The sequence below is a fragment of the Portunus trituberculatus genome, chromosome 12 (genome assembly GCF_017591435.1).
Source record: "Portunus trituberculatus isolate SZX2019 chromosome 12, ASM1759143v1, whole genome shotgun sequence".
NCBI lineage: Eukaryota > Metazoa > Arthropoda > Malacostraca > Decapoda > Portunidae > Portunus > Portunus trituberculatus.
This window is the reverse complement of record NC_059266.1, coordinates 174,836-195,000: the sequence shown is the minus strand read 5'-3', so window position 1 is coordinate 195,000 and position 20,165 is coordinate 174,836. Positions and strand designations below refer to the sequence as shown.

Below are 20,165 nucleotides of genomic sequence, written 5' to 3'. Positions count from 1 at the left end.
GCGAGCAGCCTCCTACCACCACTGCTGCTACTGCTACCGCTCCTCACGCCACTACCAAGCATGACACGACCCTGGGTGATGCTTTCAGTGGTGACGTAGTGGTGACTAAAGAGACTGGTGGTGATGGTGGTGATGGTGGTGATGTCTTGACTGTTTCCGCTACCACTCCTACTACTACCTCTACTACGACTACTACGACAAGGCAAAAAGTCGTGGATACAACAATACGACTCCAAAAGGAAGAGGAAGAAGCACCAACAGTTGTGACTCCTACTACGACTTCTACCACTACTACTACTACTACTACTACGACCACTACTACGACCACAACGCCAAGGACACGAGGGGACACAGGAAACATCTTCGAACATATAATAGACGCCCTTACCGCCGCCCTGGAGGAGGACATGGAGGAGAAGGAGGAAGACGAGAGCGAGGAAGAAACCCATAAGAGTGAAATGAAGACAGAAGTGCACGAGGCTGTACCAAACGTCGTATACTACCCGAAGAAGGAACTCACGCCGGCGGTGCAGAAGGAGACGCAGACGGAGGCGAAGACAGAGACACAGAAGGATGAACAGAAGGAAGAATATAAAATGCAGGAGGAGAGGCTCAAACTAGCAGAGGCGAAGGTGGAGGCGATACAGAAAGATGCACAAAGACTCATGCAGGACATACTGAAGGAGGCACAGACGCAGGCGCAGAGGGTGTCGCTGAGGGAGGGACAGGTGATACTGACGAAGGCGCAGAGAAGGATACAGGAAGTGCAGGACGCGACAATGGCACAGACGGAGGCTATCCTGAAGGAGTTGCAGAAGGAGAACCGCAAGACACAAATACAGACCCAAGAGGACGTCGAAGAGGAAGTAACGACCACCTACGACTCCACAGACAACAAGAACGACCAGAACATTACACAAGACGACGACTTCAAAGGGTACGACTACTACGAGGACCTTGTGGACTCCCTAGTGGCCCAGGAACGACCTTACCCCTACGACCCCCTCCCTGCCGACCCCACAAGTACGACCACGCCTAGCCACTTTGTATACCCTGGTCTTGAGTTACTTTACGAACGACACGAGGACGACCTGAAGACCAAAGAAGGTGAGGTGGTGGAGGAAGATACGACCACGAGCCTTCCTACGACCACAGATATCAGTCCTACGCTTTTGAGGGACGTGAACGACCTCCCGGCAGACCTCAAGGTGCCTCTGGTCGTCCTTCGCAACCAAGAGATGATGGACGACCTCCTGAGTGGCACAAGAGACACAGAGGTCGTAGATACCGAAGGCCAGGTCGTCATTAAGGAACAAGGCAGCAAGGTAGCAATCAACACACCTTTGTACGACTCCACAACGACCACCATCACTACGCAAAGTTACCAGGAGACCACAGACCCATCTCTTATCACGACCACGACGATACAAGAAGCAGATTACCACGACTCGAGTTCCAGGACAAGAGACGACCTGCCAGTGAGTGAGGATACGCACTACAACAACGGCGACACGACTGAGGGTCTGTGGTCGTACCTGTTGCGCACGGACATGCCCTGGAGCGAGACTGATAGCACCGCCACACCCACGACCACCACCACAAGCTTACCTGACGAAGAGACCACTGTTTTCACCACAACCATCACAATTACCCCCACCACCACACCAGAACCAGAATTAGCCACCATACTTATCCCGTTTTCCTTCGTCAAGTACCTCGGGCAAGACTCGAAGACAGAAAACGAGGGAGAGGCGGCAGGAGAAGCTGTGTTATCTGACGGAGGCGCTGCAGGAGGAGGTGTTGGTGATAATGTGAAGGGTAACGGTCAGGCACAGTACAGTGAAGACCAGGTACCAGGATATAGCGAAGAGGAAACTGTTTATAGCGAAAAGAAGACGGTAGATGAAGAAACTGATAAAAACGAAGTTGGAAACGTTAATAATGGGAGTGGGCTGGCAGTTTATAACGAACATGATGTGAAATATAACGAAAAGGTAATGGGAAGTGACAGTACAGCCGGTTTTAACGAAGAGAAAGACGCTTATGAGGCAGATATATCGTATAACGAAGATGAAGCTGGTTATAACGAAAAACAGGCCGAAAGTGAAAAAGAACACGTGTTTAACGAAAAGGAAGTCACAGAAATAGTAGATACACAGACATTTAATGAAAACAAACACGGGGAAAGCGAAGACAAGATGGCGGGCAGTGAAAACAACACAGCAGACAGTGAAGACAATTTAGCAGGCAAAGACGAAACAAGTTACAATGAAGACAAAACAAGTTACAGCGAAGACGACCAGTGGAATGAAGAAAAAGCGAGTTACAATAAGGACGAACAGTGGAATGCAGACAAAACACCAGGTAGCGAAGACAAAACAAGTTACAGTGAAGACAACACAGCTAGCCCAGCCAGTCCCGCTAGCACACAATTCGAGGACACAGCCTTGGCATGGGGCAACACGGGAGGCACTGAGCTTGAATACGAGAGCACGGACGAGACCGCTAAGAACCCTAGTGAGGCAGACACCGTTACCGGCTCCCTCAACATGAAATACAAAGGTGACGAGGAATTCAACGCAATGTTTCCGAATTACGGCGCCGAGACCCCGGATATCATCGACTTCATTCCGGACAAGGTACAGAATCCGAACTTAAAGGGATCTGAACCGGAATATATGGAAAATCCGGATTTAAGTGAAACATTACCAGATTATATGGAAGAGAACCCGAATCTAAGCGAAGCCATACCAAGTTACGTGGAAAATCCGGATCTAACTGAATCTATACCGGATTGCGTTGAAAAAAGTCCGGATTTCAGCGAATTTGTACCGGACTATGAGGAGAGAACTGAGATAGAGAACCTGAGTGAACTGAAAGACGCAGTACCGGTTGGACTCATAGCAGGAGGAGGAGGAGGAGGAGAAACGGAAGAAGAATTGTCAACATCAGGAGGAGTAGAAGTAGGAGAAGGAGAAGGAGGAGAAGGAGGAGGAGGAGGAGGAGGAGGAGGAGAATTAAGTGCATCAGTAGCAGGGATTGAAGAGGAAGGAGTAGGAGGAGGAGGAGATGCTAGTACTGCTGCAGAAGTAGAAGAAGGCGTACATGCAGGAGAAGAAAGTATTGGAGCCCCAGTAAAAGGAGTTAGAGGAGAAGGAATACACGTAGGAGGTCACAGTAGCAAGGAGACCGCAATCCCTGAGGCACCGTTCTTCATTAACCTGCCAGGCACACCCAACGCCGTGCCTGTCTTCCTCACTGTGGAGCCTGTGCAAGTCAACTACGTGCCAGCCGACCAGGAGGGGGAAGAGGAGGGAGAGGAGGAGGGTGCAGTAGGAGGAGGAGGAGGAGGCGTAGCAGAACAAGTTGGCGAGGAATATAAGATTGATAATCAGGAAAACCACACAAAATTGGAGGTGAAAAAGTGGATGAGGAGGAGTACGAGGTGAAGGAGGAGGAGGAGGAGGGGAGGTGGTGGTGGAGGAAGGAAGCCCAAGCCGTGAGGTCCCCGCCAGCAGCTCCTCTTCCTTCGGGTCACTAATGAACGGCATCTACCGGATTTTGGACGAGGCCACTGCTGCTGTGAACGAATACACGAACACACAGCCCCTCCCACTTCATCCCCACCACCAGTACCCCCACCCACCCCTCCCACACCACCACCAGCACCACCCGCATCATCAGTACCAGCAGGAGGCCCAGTGGAAGGCGACGCAGCTCAAGGAGAAGCTACAAGACACCAAACACAGACAGGAGACGCATCATGGCGTAGAGGAAGGCAGCGAGGGACACAAGGAGGCGCTCCATGATTCATCCTTCGTTCCATCACGTCCCATCCCAGATCCGTTCTTCCTGATGGAGGCGCCACAGCTGGGCACCCCTACCTCCTCCCCCGCGAAGTCTACAGTGAGTGAGAGCGCGGAGAAGCACAAGAAGGAGGACTACGCGGTTCAGGTGACGAGTAAATTTGGTATCGACGTTGAAGAAGGCCAGGGAGGAGGCGACAAGGGCACGGTCAGGTACAAGGGTACTGTAGAGGATGTCAGCCCAATGAGGGAGTTTGCTAGGGAGACTGTAGAGGACGTGGAGCCATTGGAGAAGCAGGGAACTGAAGAAGGCGCTGAAGGCACGGAGGAAAGTGAGATTGGAGTGACGGAAGGTGACGTGAATGTGACAGATAGTGACCAGGATGTGTATGGTGACGCTGCCTCTCTAGCTTCACACTCCATGTCCTCACTCCCCTCACCATCATCCTCCTACACCTTTTCCACCGCCCACACGCCCATCAAACACGACGCCTTCCAGGGACTCAATCTTGACATGCTCACCAACCGAGTCTTCCAGCTGCTGACGCCCCCACCACATTCACAACCAGAGGACCGCCTTAACCCGCAGTACACGCCCTTCCCCATCACCACCAACCCCCCTCGCACCACGTCCCCGCCCACCACCGTCAAGTCACTCCCCAGTATGGAGTTCTCCCCAATACCTGAGGCGGATTTCGAGGACGCCTTCTCCCCAGCTGTTCTCACCGAGGCTTCTGAAGGGGAGAATGCAATAGTGGAGGCTGTCAGTCCCCCCAGGGTGATCGGGGGCACACCTGTCTTCTCCGGCGGTGACACCTCCATTAGAAGGGTCTCCGCGGCGCCCCTCAGGATAGCGGATGATGGCCTCTATGGTGCCCATTCCCAGACCACGACGGAGACGATGATGGAGGAGGAAGGTGGTGGTGGTGGTGGTGCAGAAGGACATGGTACGGACTTCACGGCGCATAAACAGGTATGTGTGTGTGTGTGTGTGTGTGTGTGTGTGTGTGTGTGTGTGTGTGTGTGTGTGTGTGTGTGTGTGTGTGTGTGTGTGTGTGTGTGTGTGTGTGTGTGTGTTGGGAAGAGAGGGAGTTATACACGTACACACACGTACGCGCATGCTGATATATACATACATACATACATATACACACGCACACGCACACACACACACACACACACACACACACACACACACACACACACGCATTCTCACGGAGCAGATCAAGTCTGCAGATCGGAAATGTCACACACACACACACACACACACACACACACACACACACACACACACACACACACACACACACACACACACACACACACTATTCAAACAATCATACAACACAAAATCGCATTAAAAAATAACAAGACTTTTTTTCCTCCTCCTCCTTCTCCTCCTCCTCTTCCTAGGTATGGTCCTTCCCTCAATCACGCGAGGAGACCCCATGGATACCGGCCACACGCACACACAAGAAGCAGGAGACACTGAAGGAGGAGGAGCCGCAGAAGCAGGAAGACGAGGAGGATGCAGCTTTGCCAACACCCAGAGTCAATTTCTCCCCTCGCAAGTACACAGCCTTCAACTCAGCCAGTGACATCCCAGGCCTCAGCCCCCTCACCTTCTCCCGCAGGCTGGTGAGTGAAATGAGGCTGTTCTAGTGGTGCAGGGGATGTGGCAAGGGTGTAGAGGGAGATTCTTGGGAGTTAAGGGTTAAGAAAATGTTTGTTAGAGGTGCTGAAGTGTGCTAATTGACGTTAAAAAAAGGTGATTAAATAAATAGGTCGTGAAATGGAGGTCTTCTAGTATTGCAGGGGACATGGCAAGGGTATGGAAGTGGTTTTTGAGGTTAGTAATTAGGTTAAGGACATTGTTTGAGGTACTGAAGTAAGCGAAGGGATGTAACGAGGGTGATAAAACAAGGGGGTCGTGAAATCTGAAGCTGTATAAAAACCACCAAATAGTAAGAAGAATGAATATAAAAATATGTCAAAACATTAAAGGGGTTAAACCAAATTAGAGTTTCCTTAACCCCTTCAGTACTGGGACACATTTTTACCTGAGATTTGTGAACGATTAGACCATTTTATTGACATTAGGAAGGATCTATGGAGGTCAGAAAATTAATGGCCACAGTCCTCACTATTTTAATCCCCCACGTAAGTTTCTGAAGCTGTATAAAATGACCAAATAGTAACCAGAATGAATATGGAAACGCGTCATGGTACTGAAGGGGTTAATAGTTAATACATCCTTAAAACATAATAAATCCTTACACACACACACACACACACACACACACACACACACAGGTAGGCAGGTGACGTCACAGCGCGAACAGGTAACAGAAAGAACGGTAATTACGAGTTTTGCAATCAAGGAACGCAAGCGGCACAGTTTTCCTTATATGCTTTGGTGGCGATTACAAATATTTGAGGCTTTTTGTGTTCTGTTGAGCCAGCCTGCTGGGGGAAGACAGAGAGGAACTGGTAGACCTAACTGTTCTGAGGACGAGGCTGGACTGGAGTGAGTTGGGCTGGCATGGGCTAGGTTGCCTTAGGTGTCTCAGGTGGGGACAGGTGTGTACTGGTAGGTGGTGGTGGTGGTGGTGGTGGTTTGCTTTTAGAACACCTTAAAATGAAAGAACAAAAATATAGAAGATAAATAAATAAATAGATAGGAAAGTAGAGAGAGATATTTACAGATAGATGGATAGATAGATAGATAGATAGATATAGACAGATATAAAGAAAGAAAAATTAAGTTGCGAGGATGAAAAACGCAGTACTAGAAAATAAACACAGTAACAAATGAATACGAATAAAAAAAATGCAGACCACCACCACCACCACCAAAGAAATTACAATAGAGAAAGCAGAGAGTGGTAATAGTAGCAGTAATAGTAGCAGTGTTAGTAATGGTGTTTGAAGCGCTGCCAGACCTCTCCACTCTTGCCTGCGGTGACTCAAGACGCTATAAACCCACACCACGGGAAACACACCCAGAAATATGTAGAATTATGCCCCGAAACAAAATGATACAGTAAGGTAACGGAATGTGCCTTGTAGAGCCTCAGGGAAGCACGACGCTGCCCAAGTATGTGTGTGTGTGTGTGTGTGTGTGTGTGTGTGTGTGTGTGTGTGTGTGTGTGTGTGTGTGTGTGTGTGTGTGTGTGTGTGTGTGTGTGTGTGTGTGTGTGTGTGTGTTCAGATTAGTGATGGGAGAAAAAATGTGATTGACAACTATTTAATTGATACAAATGAAAGAGGAAGCGGAAAACGAGGAGGAGGCGGAGAAGAAAAACAAGTAGGAGGAGGAGGAAAGACAGGTTAGGAAAAAGAACTTGATAAACCGGACGATACTATAACAGTTAAGAAGCGGACCGTGTACCAGACATATCACTTAATGCTACGCTGCGGTTCACTGACTAGGGTACAAGACAACTAGGAGAGGTAACACAACCCATTCAGTACTGAGACGCATTTTTATTTTGACTTTATTTTGTTTGCATCAGGAAGGGTCTATGGAGGTCAGAAGATTAATAGCCACAGTCTTTACTATTCTAATCCCAACATATGTTTGTCAAGCTGTATAAAATCGCCAAATGGTAACCAGAATGAATATAAAAACGCAACGTGGTACTGAAGATATTAATACCACACCTGCGAGGAACAGCAATAGATTCAGAAAAAAAAAAAAAAAAACAGAGATAAAAGTATGCGGAGGAGTAACTTGGAGAAACTTGAAAAAAAAAAAAAAAACTTGAAGGAACTTGAGATCAACCCACCTCCCTCATCATCAGCCTTCACACCAGTTTCAGAAATTATAGAAGCAAGTAACTGTGTGTGTGTGTGTGTGTGTGTGTGTGTGTGTGTGTGTGTGTGTGTGTGTGTGTGTGTGTGTGTGTGTGTGTGTGTGTGTGTGTGTGTGTGTGTGTCCAGCCTTGTCTAGCCTTGCCTGTGGGTGGTGATGGCGGTGGTGATGTTGCTGATGATATGCTGATGATATGGTGATGGTGTTGGTGGTGATGGTGATGGTGATTCTTCTTTTCTTTTTTATCATTACTGTTATTCTCATTCTCATTCTTATTATTACTACTACTACTACTACTACTACTACTATTACTATTACCAAGATGTAGTATCAGCAGTAGCAAACAAAATAATGATAAGACTGATGGTTGTAATGAACGATGACAATAATGATAAAAATAATACCAATACATTTCAAAACATTTCCACTGTACTAGCAATTCCTCTTTCATCTGTCTCGTTTCCATTCTCCTTCGCTAATTCTCCATATCTTTCGCTCACAGTAATAATAGGAGTTTAGTGACTATGTTTACAAGAATATACCATTTTACTCTACAAAACCATAACTTAACCCCTTCAGTACCATGATACGTTTCCATATTCATTCTGCTTACTATTTGGTTATTATATATAGCTTCAGAAACTTATGTAGGGGATTAAAATAGTGAAGACTGTGGCCATTAATCTTCTGACCTCCATAGACCCTTCATAATGTAAATAAAATCGTCTAATCACACCCAAAACTCAAGGTGTTCCAGTACTGAAGGGTTTAATTAACAGTAAAATCATGAATAAAAAGAACCATTACTAAACTCAAGGTCAAAATGCGTCCCGGTACTGAAGGGGTTAACAGTAAAATCATAAATAAAAAGAATCATTACTAAAACAGTCCAAATGAAACCACAAATGTATAAAAGAGAAACGAAAAAGAACTAGGAACACTCCCATTAGTTATAGACACTAAAAGACAAAACAGCTGATATAACCTGTAGAAATTTTGCCAACCACTGCTAACCACACTCACAAACACGAGACCCCCAGAATGACAACACTGGTGACTTACCTTCGCATTCACAACAACTGCGCTTCACCATCATTGATTCAAGGGCTTTATTTAAACTGACACAAATTTTCAAGGTGTTTTTACGGTTCTAGAGGCAGAGTGACGAGATTTCTACATTATTAACTGGAGAAACAATCTAGAAAACTCCGCTAGTCATCTCTGTAGTCTTAGAAAAACAGTCATGATGAGAAAGCAAAGCGTTTTTAACCCCCTTCAATACTAAGACCTTGTGTTTGGATGTGATTAAACGATTCTATTTACATTAGGAAGGGTTTATGGAGGTCAGAAGATTAATGGCCAGTCTTCACTATTTTGATACCCACACAAGTTTCTGAAGCTGTATTAAATCACGATATAGAAAGCAGAATGAATATGAAAATGCTTCATGATACTGAAGTGGTTAAGGGTGTTTTTACGGTCCTAGAGGCAGTGACAAGATTTCTACATTATTAGCTTGAGAAACATACTTGAAAATCCCGCTAGTCATTACTGTGGCCTTGGAAAATAGTTGTGGTGAGAGAGCAAAGCGTTTTTAAGAGCGTTTCTACGTTTTTAGAGGCAGAGTGACAAGACTTCTACATTGTTTACTGGAGACACTTGAAAACTCCGCTAATCATCCCTGTGGCCATGAAAAATAGTCATGGTAAGAGAGAGAAGAGCGTTTTTAAGCAAGATTTTATGGTTCTAGAGGTAGAGTGGCAAGATTTCTACATTATTAACAAGAGATACACTCTTGAAACCTCCGCTAATCATCCCTGTGGCCTCGGAAAACAGTCGTGGTGAGGGAGCAAACCGTTTCTGAACACGGACCTGATTGACAATACTAATCAACACACGCCTCCTTCACTCCCTCCTTCAACAGACACTGGAAGGAAAGGACTGGCCTGCGACAAGGATGAAGGACGCCGTGAAGGATACCCCAGCTGCCCACCATCCAATAGGACCCGAGTATTATCAGTGAGTATCCTCTCTCTCTCTCTCTCTCTCTCTCTCTCTCTCTCTCTCTCTCGTTACGCAGGTTAGACTTTTTTTCTCTCTTTTTTTTTGTTGTTATTTTCTCGGTTCATGTGTGGTTCAATGTTTCGCTTGAGAGAAGGAGGAGGAGGAGGAGGAGGAGGAAGGGCGTATAGGTGAAGGAGGAAGGAAAGGAAGTGGAAAAAAAACACGGGATTTGGAAGAGGAGGAGCGAGGAAGGTATAGGGATAGGGAAGAGGAACGGGAAGAGGAAGAGGAAGAGAGGGAGAAAGAGAGAGGGAGAGCGAGAGAGGGAGAGGGAGAGAGGGAGAGGTGGACAGCTGACGCAAGTGTGAAGGTGATTGAACTTGTAGGCTTGTCCTCTTCTTGCCTCCTCCTCCTCCTCCTCCTCCTCTTTGTCTCTCTTCATTCCTTCGTTTATTTTCCTTCTCGTTCTTCTCCATCCTCATCTTTTCTTATTTCTTCCTCCTATTCTTCTTCTTCCTCCTCCTCCTCCTCCTCCTCATTCTTCTTCTCTTCCTCTTCCTCTCTAAAGAAACAAATCTTCAAATATTTATAAATGTTTTTCTCCTTTTCTTCTTTTTTCTCCTCCTCCTCCTCCTCCTCCTCCTCCTCCTCCTCCTCCTCCTCCTCCTCCTTCCTCCTCCTCCTCCTTTTCCTCCTCCTCCTCTTCTTCGTAAACAAACAATTCTCCCATCATTTGTTCCACGTAAGTATTTTCCTTCTTTCTCTTATATATAATATTTGTTCTTGCTTTCCTCCTTCATCTCCTCCTCCTCCTCCTCCTCCTCCTCCTCCTCCTCCTCCTCCCTCCTCCTCCTCCTCCTCCTCCTAGCCACTCCTTTATCCATCCACCGAAACAGTACTATCACCTCTTCAACTTTTCCTCCTCCTCCTCCTCCTCCTCCTCCACCACAATTTCGCGCTAACAGTGTTTATACAGAAAATTTAAACATATTATGACACAAGTGCGTAATTTCCTGATTAGCATTGAGAGAGAGAGAGAGAGAGAGAGAGAGAGAGAGAGAGAGAGAGAGAGAGAGAGAGAGAGAGAGAGAGAGAGAGAGAAATTTCTTTGTCATGATGTACACAAATGAAGAGGTTAGCAAAGAAATTAATGAACCAAAGTGATTTAAAGTTAACCAAACGTAGCTGTCAGATGAAAACACGTCCATTATTTCGTTATTATGAAAAAGAAACAATAAAACACCACACAAACACACAAACACAGACAAACACATATATACCACACAAACGCAAATAAACAAAACAATAATTCAACACTAACGCGCCGAAACCGAAACGTCATCCAGCGCACAACACTGAGCCTCGTGCAGCGCGGCGTGGGACGGAAGAGAAGGGGATAAGGATGTGATCAAAGCGAAACAAGTTACAGGAAAAATAATAATAATAATAATAAGAAGAAGAAGAAGAAGAAGAAGAAGAAGAAGAAGAAGAAGAAGAAGACGAAGAAGAAGACAGATGGTAGTGCTAGATGCAGGGCCGAGAATTCACACTCTTTTTTCCTGTCTCTTCATCGCTCCTCTTCTTGTTCCTTCTCATCAGTATTATCATGTGTAGTTGACATGTGGCCTTAGAACAAAGTATGAATAGAGATGAAGGACGGATTGGGAGAGGAATGGTGCAGGTACAGGTGGAGGGAGTCAGAAGAAGAGGGAGACCACGAAGACTATGGGTTGACTGTATACAGAACGACCTTTTAGAGAACATGAACGCAGAGAGGAAGCCTTAGACAGGAAAGTGTGGAAAAGGCTCGTATGAAACTATGATCCTATACAGATATGGGAAAAGCGAGACGGAGAAGAAGAAAAGAAGAAGAAGAAAAAGAAGATGATGATGATGATTATAATAATAATATATTAATAAAGAAGAAGAAGAAGAAGAAGAAGAAGAAGAAGAAGCAAAGAAGTTCTAAGACGAAAAAGAAGAAAAAAAAAAGATGATGAGGATGAAGTTCTAAGAAGAGGAAGAAGAAGAAGAAAGATGATGATAATGATGATGAAGATGAAGTTGAAGATGAAGATGATGACGAAGATGATGATGATGGTAATGATGATGATGATGATCAATGATGATAATAAAGAACAAGAACAAGAAGAACAAGAACCGGTCATAGCAGAGGCATATCACAACTTGGCACATCATTCACCAGAACTTAAACATTTTCCACCCTCCACTGCAAGAAACTCGGGCCATTATGAAGCACGTGTGGGAGTATTGCAAAGCCCTACCACTCAACACAACAACAACACCCAACACACTATTAACCTCTTCAATTTTTGGGTATGATTAGACGATTTTATTTGCATTAGGAAGGATCTATGGAGGTCAAAAGATATATGGCTTGAGTCTTTACTATTCTAATCCCAACACATGTTTCTGAAGCTGTATGAAATCGCCAAATAGTAACCAGAATAAACATGGAAATGCGTCCTGGTATTGAAGAGATAAACAGTATGCGCAAGACGAGGTCCATGTGACACTCTCCTTCCCGCTCCTTCTTATTTCCCCTATAACAGCCAAACAAAGACCTCGAACATAATAGCGGAACTTTACAAATCAGCACTGTACCTTAGGGAGTGGATACAGCTGCCCCGAGACCGCTGCACAACACTGGAGGAGAATAATGTGGGGAAAAATACAGCCATTGACTCACACCTGATCACTTTCGTTTGTTTACTTCTCGGGAGAGCGGGAGGAACAAGAGAGGGAAAATTGGAGGTTCCGGTTTCAGTCAATTTCGGCTAAAAGTGTCTTGTCTGTTTACTTATGTTTGTTTAGATGGGTTTTGTTTTAAATATGCGAATGTTTAGTTATTGTTTTTGTTGATTTTTTGTGTTCCTTTTTGCTGTTTGTTGTTTGTCTCTTCGTTTCTTTTTATTTTGTTTCGTGGGTTGGAAGTCTCTCTCTCTCTCTCTCTCTCTCTCTCTCTCTCCTTTTTGCTGTTTGTTTGTTCGTTTCTTCGTATGTTGGGTAAGTCTCTCTCTCTCTCTCTCTCTCTCTCTCTCTCTCTCTCTCTCTCTCTCTCTCTCTCCGAAGCAGGTGCGAGCAAGTCAACAGTAACCAAGCCTCACCAAACACTCCCTGCCTCGTCCTTCCTTCCACACACCACTCATTTCCTCTATGGCTTCACGCAGCACGGAGCCACCCTGATTTTTTCCCTTCCTCTTGTCTTCCTTCTCTTGCTTCATCTTTATTCTTTTCCTCCTTTTTTTCAGTTTTTTTTCCTCATTCTTTTCCTTTCCTCTTATTTTTTCTTGTCTTTTCTTTTCTTGTTTCTCTTGTTATTGTCGTCTTTATTCTCTCCCTCCTTATTTTCTTAGTTTTTTTCTTTCTTTCCTTTACTCTTGTTTTACCTTGTCTTTTCTTTTTCTTGTTTCTCTTGTTATTGTTATTTTTTTCTTTCTCTTCCTCTCCTCTTACTTTCCCTTGTCTTTCTTTTTCTTATTCTTTATTCTCTTCCTTCGTTTTTTTCTAAATGTTTTTTTCTTCCTTTCCTTTCCTCTTACTTTTTCTTGTCTTTTCTTTTCTTGTTTTTCTTCCTCTTGTTTTACTTTTGCATTTCTTACCTTGCTTCTCCTTTTTTTTCTTTTTTATATATTCTCTTCCTCATATTTTCCTCATTCTTTTTTTTACCCCTTTTCCTACTTACTCCTTTCCTTTCCCTCTTCTTCTCCCTTCACGTTTCCCTTTCTTTCTGGCTTCTCTCATATTTCTCTCCCTCTTGTTTTCCTTTTTCTCCTTTCTCTTTCTTTCATCTCTCTTGTTTTCCTTCTTCTTTTGTTTTCCTTTTCTCCTTTCTCTTCCTCCTATCCCTTCTTCGTTTTTCTTATCCCTCTTTCCTTCCTCACTTTTACCTCCCCACTCCTTCTTTCCTCTCCTATGTTTTTCTTTCTCCTATTTCTCCCTCTGTCCTTTCCTGTTCCTCTTTCCCCATGCATTTCTCATATTTCTCTATGCTCCTCCTTCTGCAGGTACCTCAAGAGCCTTCCACCGAATATTTTAATGAGCTTCCTTCAACCGCGAGCAATGAGGACAAGGCGGGCGGCTCCGGAAGAAGGGGAACATATCTTCTGCGAGTGGAACATTAAAGTAAGGCTCTACAAGTAACCAGCCACCTACCGCCAAGGCTCAGAGGTTACGGAAGAGGAAATGAGTAGCGAGGCATAAGTACCACCTGGCTAGTCTTATGAATTCCTTCCCTCTCTCACCTTTCCTTCCGTATCCTGTGTGTGCGTGGGTGTGTGTGAATTTTGTTTAGCTTCAGTGGGTGTTTCTCAGACGCTTCCGTGTATTATCTTGATGTAAATAGGGTCTAGTGGAAATTCTTGGGATTTTTCAAGGGTGTTTTCGTGATTTTTTATGGTTTTTAGTTGATTGGTAGTGTGTAAGGGTATTTAAAGGGTGTTTTTGTGGTTTTAGAGATGTATTTAAGGTTTATGGATGGTTGACGGATTAGGAGGAAGATGTTGGGTTTTTAAAGAGTGTTCTTTTGTGGTTTTGGAGATGTATTTAAGGTTTATAGATGGTTGGCAGGAATTAGGAGGAAGTTGTTGGGGTTTTCAAGGGTGTTTTCGTGGTTTTGGAGGTGATTTAATAAGGTGTGCAGGTGGTTAGCAGGGTTTAAGAGAAATTACTGGGTTTTCAAGGGTATTTTCGTGGTTTTAGAGGTGGTTTATTAAGGTGTTTAGATGGGTAGCAGTGTGTAATGAAAATTATAGGATTTTCAAGGATGTTTTCCTGGTTTTACTGATGTTTTTAAGGTCTCTGGGTGGTCAGCAGGGTTTAAGGACTGTTATTTAGGTTTAGTTGTTTTCGTAATTTAAAAAAGATACTATACAATTTATAAAATTCTAGTAGAAGCTTTCGAGAGCTTTACGTGATATCTCTCTCTCTCTCTCTCTCTCTCTCTCTCTCTCTCTCTCTTTATGGTTCTAATGACAGATTAACATTTCTAAAAATTGAATAGGAATAGCAGTCTTGAGAGCCCCGTTACGAATCACTTTGGCCTTGCAAAACAGTCGTGGTGAGAAAGTAAAGGTTTTCAGAATGCGTGACTTCCAATGTTCTGAGATTTCTTGCCCCTTGCACTGCCACATTCCAACCTGCTCCCCTCCCCCACAGACTGAACCCGGCCTGTACCTCCTGCTGACCTTCCACAACCTGTCTGCGGCCTACTCAGTGGACTGCAAGGGCGCCTACATAGAGGTGGAGAGAGAGAACAATGGCTATGACGCGAGGTGGTGCGGTACCAGAGTCTCCCCCGTAAGTAGCAAAAGGAAATGGAATATTACATCATTACATCATTTTCTGTTGTCGATTTTTTTTTTCTAGTTTTGTAGTTCTCATTTGTTTAGTTGATGTTGTGGCTCTAATGATTAATATTTTGCATTGCTTTCCAGTGAGTTTGTATATTGAAAGAACATATATTAATCTCTCCAGTTTTTTTTTTTTTTTTCATGAGTGCTTAGCCTTTTCATTTGATCTAGTGTTTATTTAATTCTTTAGTCATCTTCAGATCAATAGATGGCGTTGCTTCCATGTTAGTTTGGAGAAGAAAACAGAACACATTATTTTAAGACGAAATATTTACATCATTAACACGATCAAATTTGTTCTCATGACTAAGAAAAAGTTTTGAGAAAAAGCAAAGCCAATCCAAAACACGACTAATACTTTTCCTTACATTTTCTGATAGTTTAACAAGAAATTCACACTAATAATAAAAAAAACAATCTCGAAAACCACATTGATCCTCTCTTTACCCTTCTAAACAGTCCCGAGGGAAGTCAAACAAATTCAAAACACGACTAACACTTTTCCTTACATTTTTTGATAGTTTATTAAGAAATCCTACGCTGTTATCAAGCAAAATCATTAAAAACCCTCATTAATCATCTCTGTGGCCTTAGAAAACAGTCCTGAGGGAAGTAATATCAATTTAAAACACGACCAACAATTTTCCTTACATTTTTTTATAGTTTATTAAGAAATCCACGCTATTATCAAGCAAAACCACTAAGAAACCTCATCAATTATCTCTATAGCCTTACAAAACAGTCCTGAGTGAAGTAAAACCAATTCAAAACACGACCAGCAATTTTCCTTACATTTTCTGATAGTTGAAGAAGAAATCCTATTATGTTACCAAGCAAAAACACTAAAAAACTCATTAATAATCTCTGTGGCCTTAGAAAACAGTCCTGAGGTAAGTAACACCAATTCAAGACACAACCAACACTTTCCTCGTATTTTCTGAAGCTTACTGTTAGTCCTCCTCTTCCTCTTCCTCCTTCCTCCTCGTCACCGTCGCTATTCTATTCCTACGCTGAAAATAACTGGGAATATTGAGGCGAGAACGTGAATTCAGGATAATTTGTATATATAATTTTTCCCCGTTAGAGAGAGAGAGAGAGAGAGAGGAGTGTGCTGTCATCATCAGAGTGACGCCCGTGTTTAAAAATGCCTTGCTCTCTCACCACGACAATTTTCCAAGGCCAGAGACAACTAGCCGGATTTTCAAGACAGTTCCTCCTTATCATACACTAAAAATCTTGTCAATCCATCACCGGAACCATAAAAACGCCCTTAAAAACACGACTATCTTCAACTGAAATCTTTGGAAACTAGTGAAGGTGAGAGAGCAAAGCGTTTCAGAATACAAACCTGAGGAAAAGATGATGACTAAGAGGGTTCACAGGTTCACTTTGCTCAATTAAGGCAGGATGTTCAGTGTTTGTGGGGTTGAGTGAGGCTTCCAGGAACAATTAACCGCCCAGTTGACAAAAAAAAAAGGGGGGGAAAAAAGAAAGGGAAAAGGGAAAAAAGTCTATTAGTACAAGGGAGCAAATGGGTTTTCTTACATCACGAAAGAAAGGGAAGGTAAATAGAGAAATGAGAAAAGAATTGATGGTTTTTAGAGAGAGAGAGAGAGAGAGAGAGAGAGAGAGAGAGAGAGAGAGAGAGAGAGAGAGAGAGAGAGAGAGAGAGAGGCGGTTAAGGAAGGCACTGCAGTCATGAGCCATTACCGTGTGTGTGTGTGTGTGTGTGTGTGTGTGTGTGTGTGTGGTGTGTGACTCGAGACATGGAAAGAGGAGACATGGAAGAGGAAGAGGAAGAGGAGGAGGAGGAGGAGGAGGAGGAGGAGGAGGAGGAGGAATAACAATGCGAATACAAAGAAGGAAGAGGAGGAGGAGGAAGAGTATGAATATATGTAAGGAAGAGAAGGAAGAAGAGGATAAGGAGAAGAACACGAATGATAATAGGAAGAGGGAGAAGGAAAGACGAAGAAGAGGAGGAGGGGGGAAGAAGAAAAAAAGACCAATAACCAGAAAAAAAATTAAGAAAATAGAAATGGAAAAGAAACAATGAAAAAATGAAAAATAAAGGAAAGAAGGAAGGAAGGAAGAAGTACTATCATAACTAGCACTCTCTCTCTCTCTCTCTCTCTCTCTCTCTCTCTCTCTCTCTCTCTCTCTCTCACGCATTGTTACCTCTACAGAGACACAACCGGCCACATGTTATCTTCGCCAAGTCTGAAGTAAGAGTGACGGTCTTTGATGATGGAGACGACACCAAGGAAACTCCCACAGGATTCACTGCCGACGTGGAAGGTACTGAAAGGGGATTGGATTGCATGAATAGAGAATCAGAAGGGAATAATATAATTGGATTGGATTTATAGAGGATTAAAGGGAAATAATGGAGTTAGGTTGCAATTATAGCGGTTTAGAGACGGAATTATTGGATTTGATTGCATGTATTGAGGGTTAGAATGGGTTCATATAAGATAGGGACGTATGTATAGAGGATTAAGGGGGATAATGAAGTTGGGGAGAATTTTAGGATTTGATTGAATTCATAGAGATTCAGATGGGGATTATGGGATTGGATTCCATGTATAGAGAATTAAAGAGGGATAAGGAGTTGGGTTGCATCTGTAGAGGTTTAAAAGGAGATTATGGGGTTGAATCGTATGAATAAAGGATCAGAGGGATGGATATAGGGTTGGATTGCATTTATAGAGGAATAAAGCTGGATAAATAACCAAAAAAATAGTAAGTACACTTGTTTAAATTCGGAAATGTATGTTTGTTTACAGAAGCAGTTAAGGTAAACTATATTAAGGGCTTTCCTGTTTACTTATTTTTCTTTCCCTTTCTTCTTTTTCTTGCTTAATTAATCATTCACTCAGCCACCTGTGTTTATTCTCTCTCTCTCTCTCTCTCTCTCTCTCTCTCTCTCTCTCTCTCTCTCTCTCTCTCTCTTCCTTGTTTTTCCTTTTCTTACATTTTTTTTCTTATTCCTCTCATCTTCGTCTATTCAACTCCTTGTTTACTCAATCTATGCTTCAGTGTGCCCGGAATGAATGCATGAGTCTCCCAGTGCATGTGTGTGTGTCCGTGTGTGTGTGCGTGGCTTTCAATCCCCTTTGTATAGGTTTGAATACCATTGTGCGTCTGTTTGTGGAGCTGGATTCTTTTACCAATTGATTCATATGCGTTCTGATTCCTCGTTGGCGTGAGGGTGAGTCATGTTTACATTTTGTTGCTTGATTGGTGAGAGAGAGAGAGAGAGAGAGAGAGAGAGAGAGAGAGAGAGAGAGAGAGAGAGAGAGAGAGAGAGAGAGAGCAGCAAATAAAGGATTAGATAGGGAGACAGACAGACAGATAGACAGAAACAGTGAATAAGAGAAAGACAAAGATAGATAGATAGATAGATAGATAGATGGATGGATAGAGACAGATTACACCCACACCCGAGAGAGAGAGAGAGAGAGAGAGAGAGAGAGCGTTCATAACTTCTCAGCCTATCTTATTTCCATCCCTCCTCTCACCATCCTTGCCTCCGTCGCTTTTACTCTCTCACACACACTCGCTTACCTTGCAGTGATTGACCTGTTTAACGAGGAGGATTACAACGCCTTCATGAAGTCCAAGAACCACCCACAAATCCGCCGTCTTCTCCTTGGATGATTGAAAAAGTGAAAGAAAAGAAACAGATGAGGAATATTGGAGTTTGCCATTAAGAGATACCGTTTTCTCTTATATGTATTCTCACTTTAATCTTGTTACGTTTTCTTTGATTTAGTGAGGTGATTAGTATGAAGAAAAGATAAGTTTACCATTACTATTAAGATTAAGTACAGAACGAGTATAAGTAACACGGACAAGTGAAAGACAAGTAGTGATAAAGGATCTAATTCCTTCCTCTGGTACTTGATGCATCGTGTTATCCGTCAAAGGGCATTCAATATAAGTGTAAGAAGCAGGAGAGAATCAGAATCTTAATCCCAGTGATTATTAAAGGGATCTAATTCCTTTCCCTCGTCCTTTCCCTGTTTCCAGTTAGAGGGATTAGACATAAGTATAGAAAACAGAAAAATAACCAATCCGGTGATGATAAAATGGATCAAATTCTGTATAATCCGAGTATAAATAATCGAAACGAACCTGGTGACGAATAAAGGGATCCAATTCTTCTCTTTATACTCAGTCGCTTTAAACTCACGTGTTTTACATTATACTAGTAGTTATTATTCATCTATTCACATCCTGACATATACTGAAGGAAAACACAAAAAGGAGAAAAAACAAGAAGTGAATGTGTAAGATCTTGTTTTATATTAATGCAAGATGAAATCAAATAACGTTTATGAACTTAACTCTCCTTATGCAGCATTGTGAAGCGTTAGTCTGCCGCTTCAGTGTGTTCTGAGGCACTGGAATTCACATTAGCTGGGCATTATGCAGCTGTTGTAGTGTTGTTGTTGATGTACGATGATTACTCTCTGCTACGGTATGATGTTTTTGTTTAAGTGGTCTTGTGTGTATAGAAATTGTATTCTCTAATCATTCACTAAGGAGATTAAGTTATTTTAGTGTATAGTTTTCATTTTTATATCAATTTATATATCAAACTAAGTGTATTTGTTCGCTTCTTGTGTGATTTATTTGCTATTGTATTGATGTATTCTCTGATCACTTAATGAATAGGTTAAGTTATTTTAGAGGCAAGATTTTTTTTTTTTTTTTTTTTGTATAATTTGATTTTTTTTTTTTTTTTTTTTTTTATATCGCTTCAAACTTAGTGTATTTGTTGATGTTTTTTGTATGATTTAGTTGTCGTTTCTCGCTTCAAATCATATTCTCTGATCATTCACGAAGGAGATTAAGTTAAGTGGCTTTTTTTTTTTTTTCTTCGTACGTGTGTAGAATTTATTTTGTTTTATATCGTCTCAAACTTAGTGCATTTGTTAATGTTTATGTTAGTTGTCATTTTATCTCTTCAAAGTTACGTAGTTTATTCAAACACGCATTATCTTTTATCAATTTGCGTGGTGTTTAACTAGAAGCGCTAAGTTGAATAGGCTAAGTTATTGAGTAGCCAAGTTTACGCATGATTAAATTTCTCGATAAGTATAGTTGTATTGCTTTAAACTTAGTAAGAAGCACGTTTTCTTCCCTTTTTCTCTCTCTCTCTCTCTC

At 42.8% G+C, this 20,165-nt stretch overlaps 2 protein-coding genes across 2 annotated transcripts in view; both read left to right on the top strand.

The window, feature by feature from the left end:
* The window catches only part of LOC123502893 (mucin-22-like), a 10,294-nt gene extending 6,845 nt beyond the window's left edge, over positions 1 to 3,449 (top strand). Inside the window, exon 2 of the mRNA XM_045252184.1 lies at positions 1 to 3,449. This exon is cut by the window's left edge and continues 1,806 nt beyond it. Coding sequence (XP_045108119.1) covers positions 1 to 3,449 — 3,449 coding nt within the window.
* A 91-nt stretch (positions 3,450 to 3,540) lies between these two features.
* On the top strand, positions 3,541 to 20,097 carry LOC123502894. Its single transcript, XM_045252185.1, has 7 exons — positions 3,541 to 4,779; positions 5,220 to 5,444; positions 9,545 to 9,639; positions 13,653 to 13,770; positions 14,803 to 14,943; positions 17,180 to 17,291; positions 18,568 to 20,097. Exons 1-7 carry the CDS (start codon positions 3,541 to 3,543, stop codon positions 18,651 to 18,653), a joined length of 2,016 nt encoding a protein of 671 aa, XP_045108120.1. The 3' UTR covers positions 18,654 to 20,097.
* Positions 20,098 to 20,165: the final 68 nt, after the last annotated feature.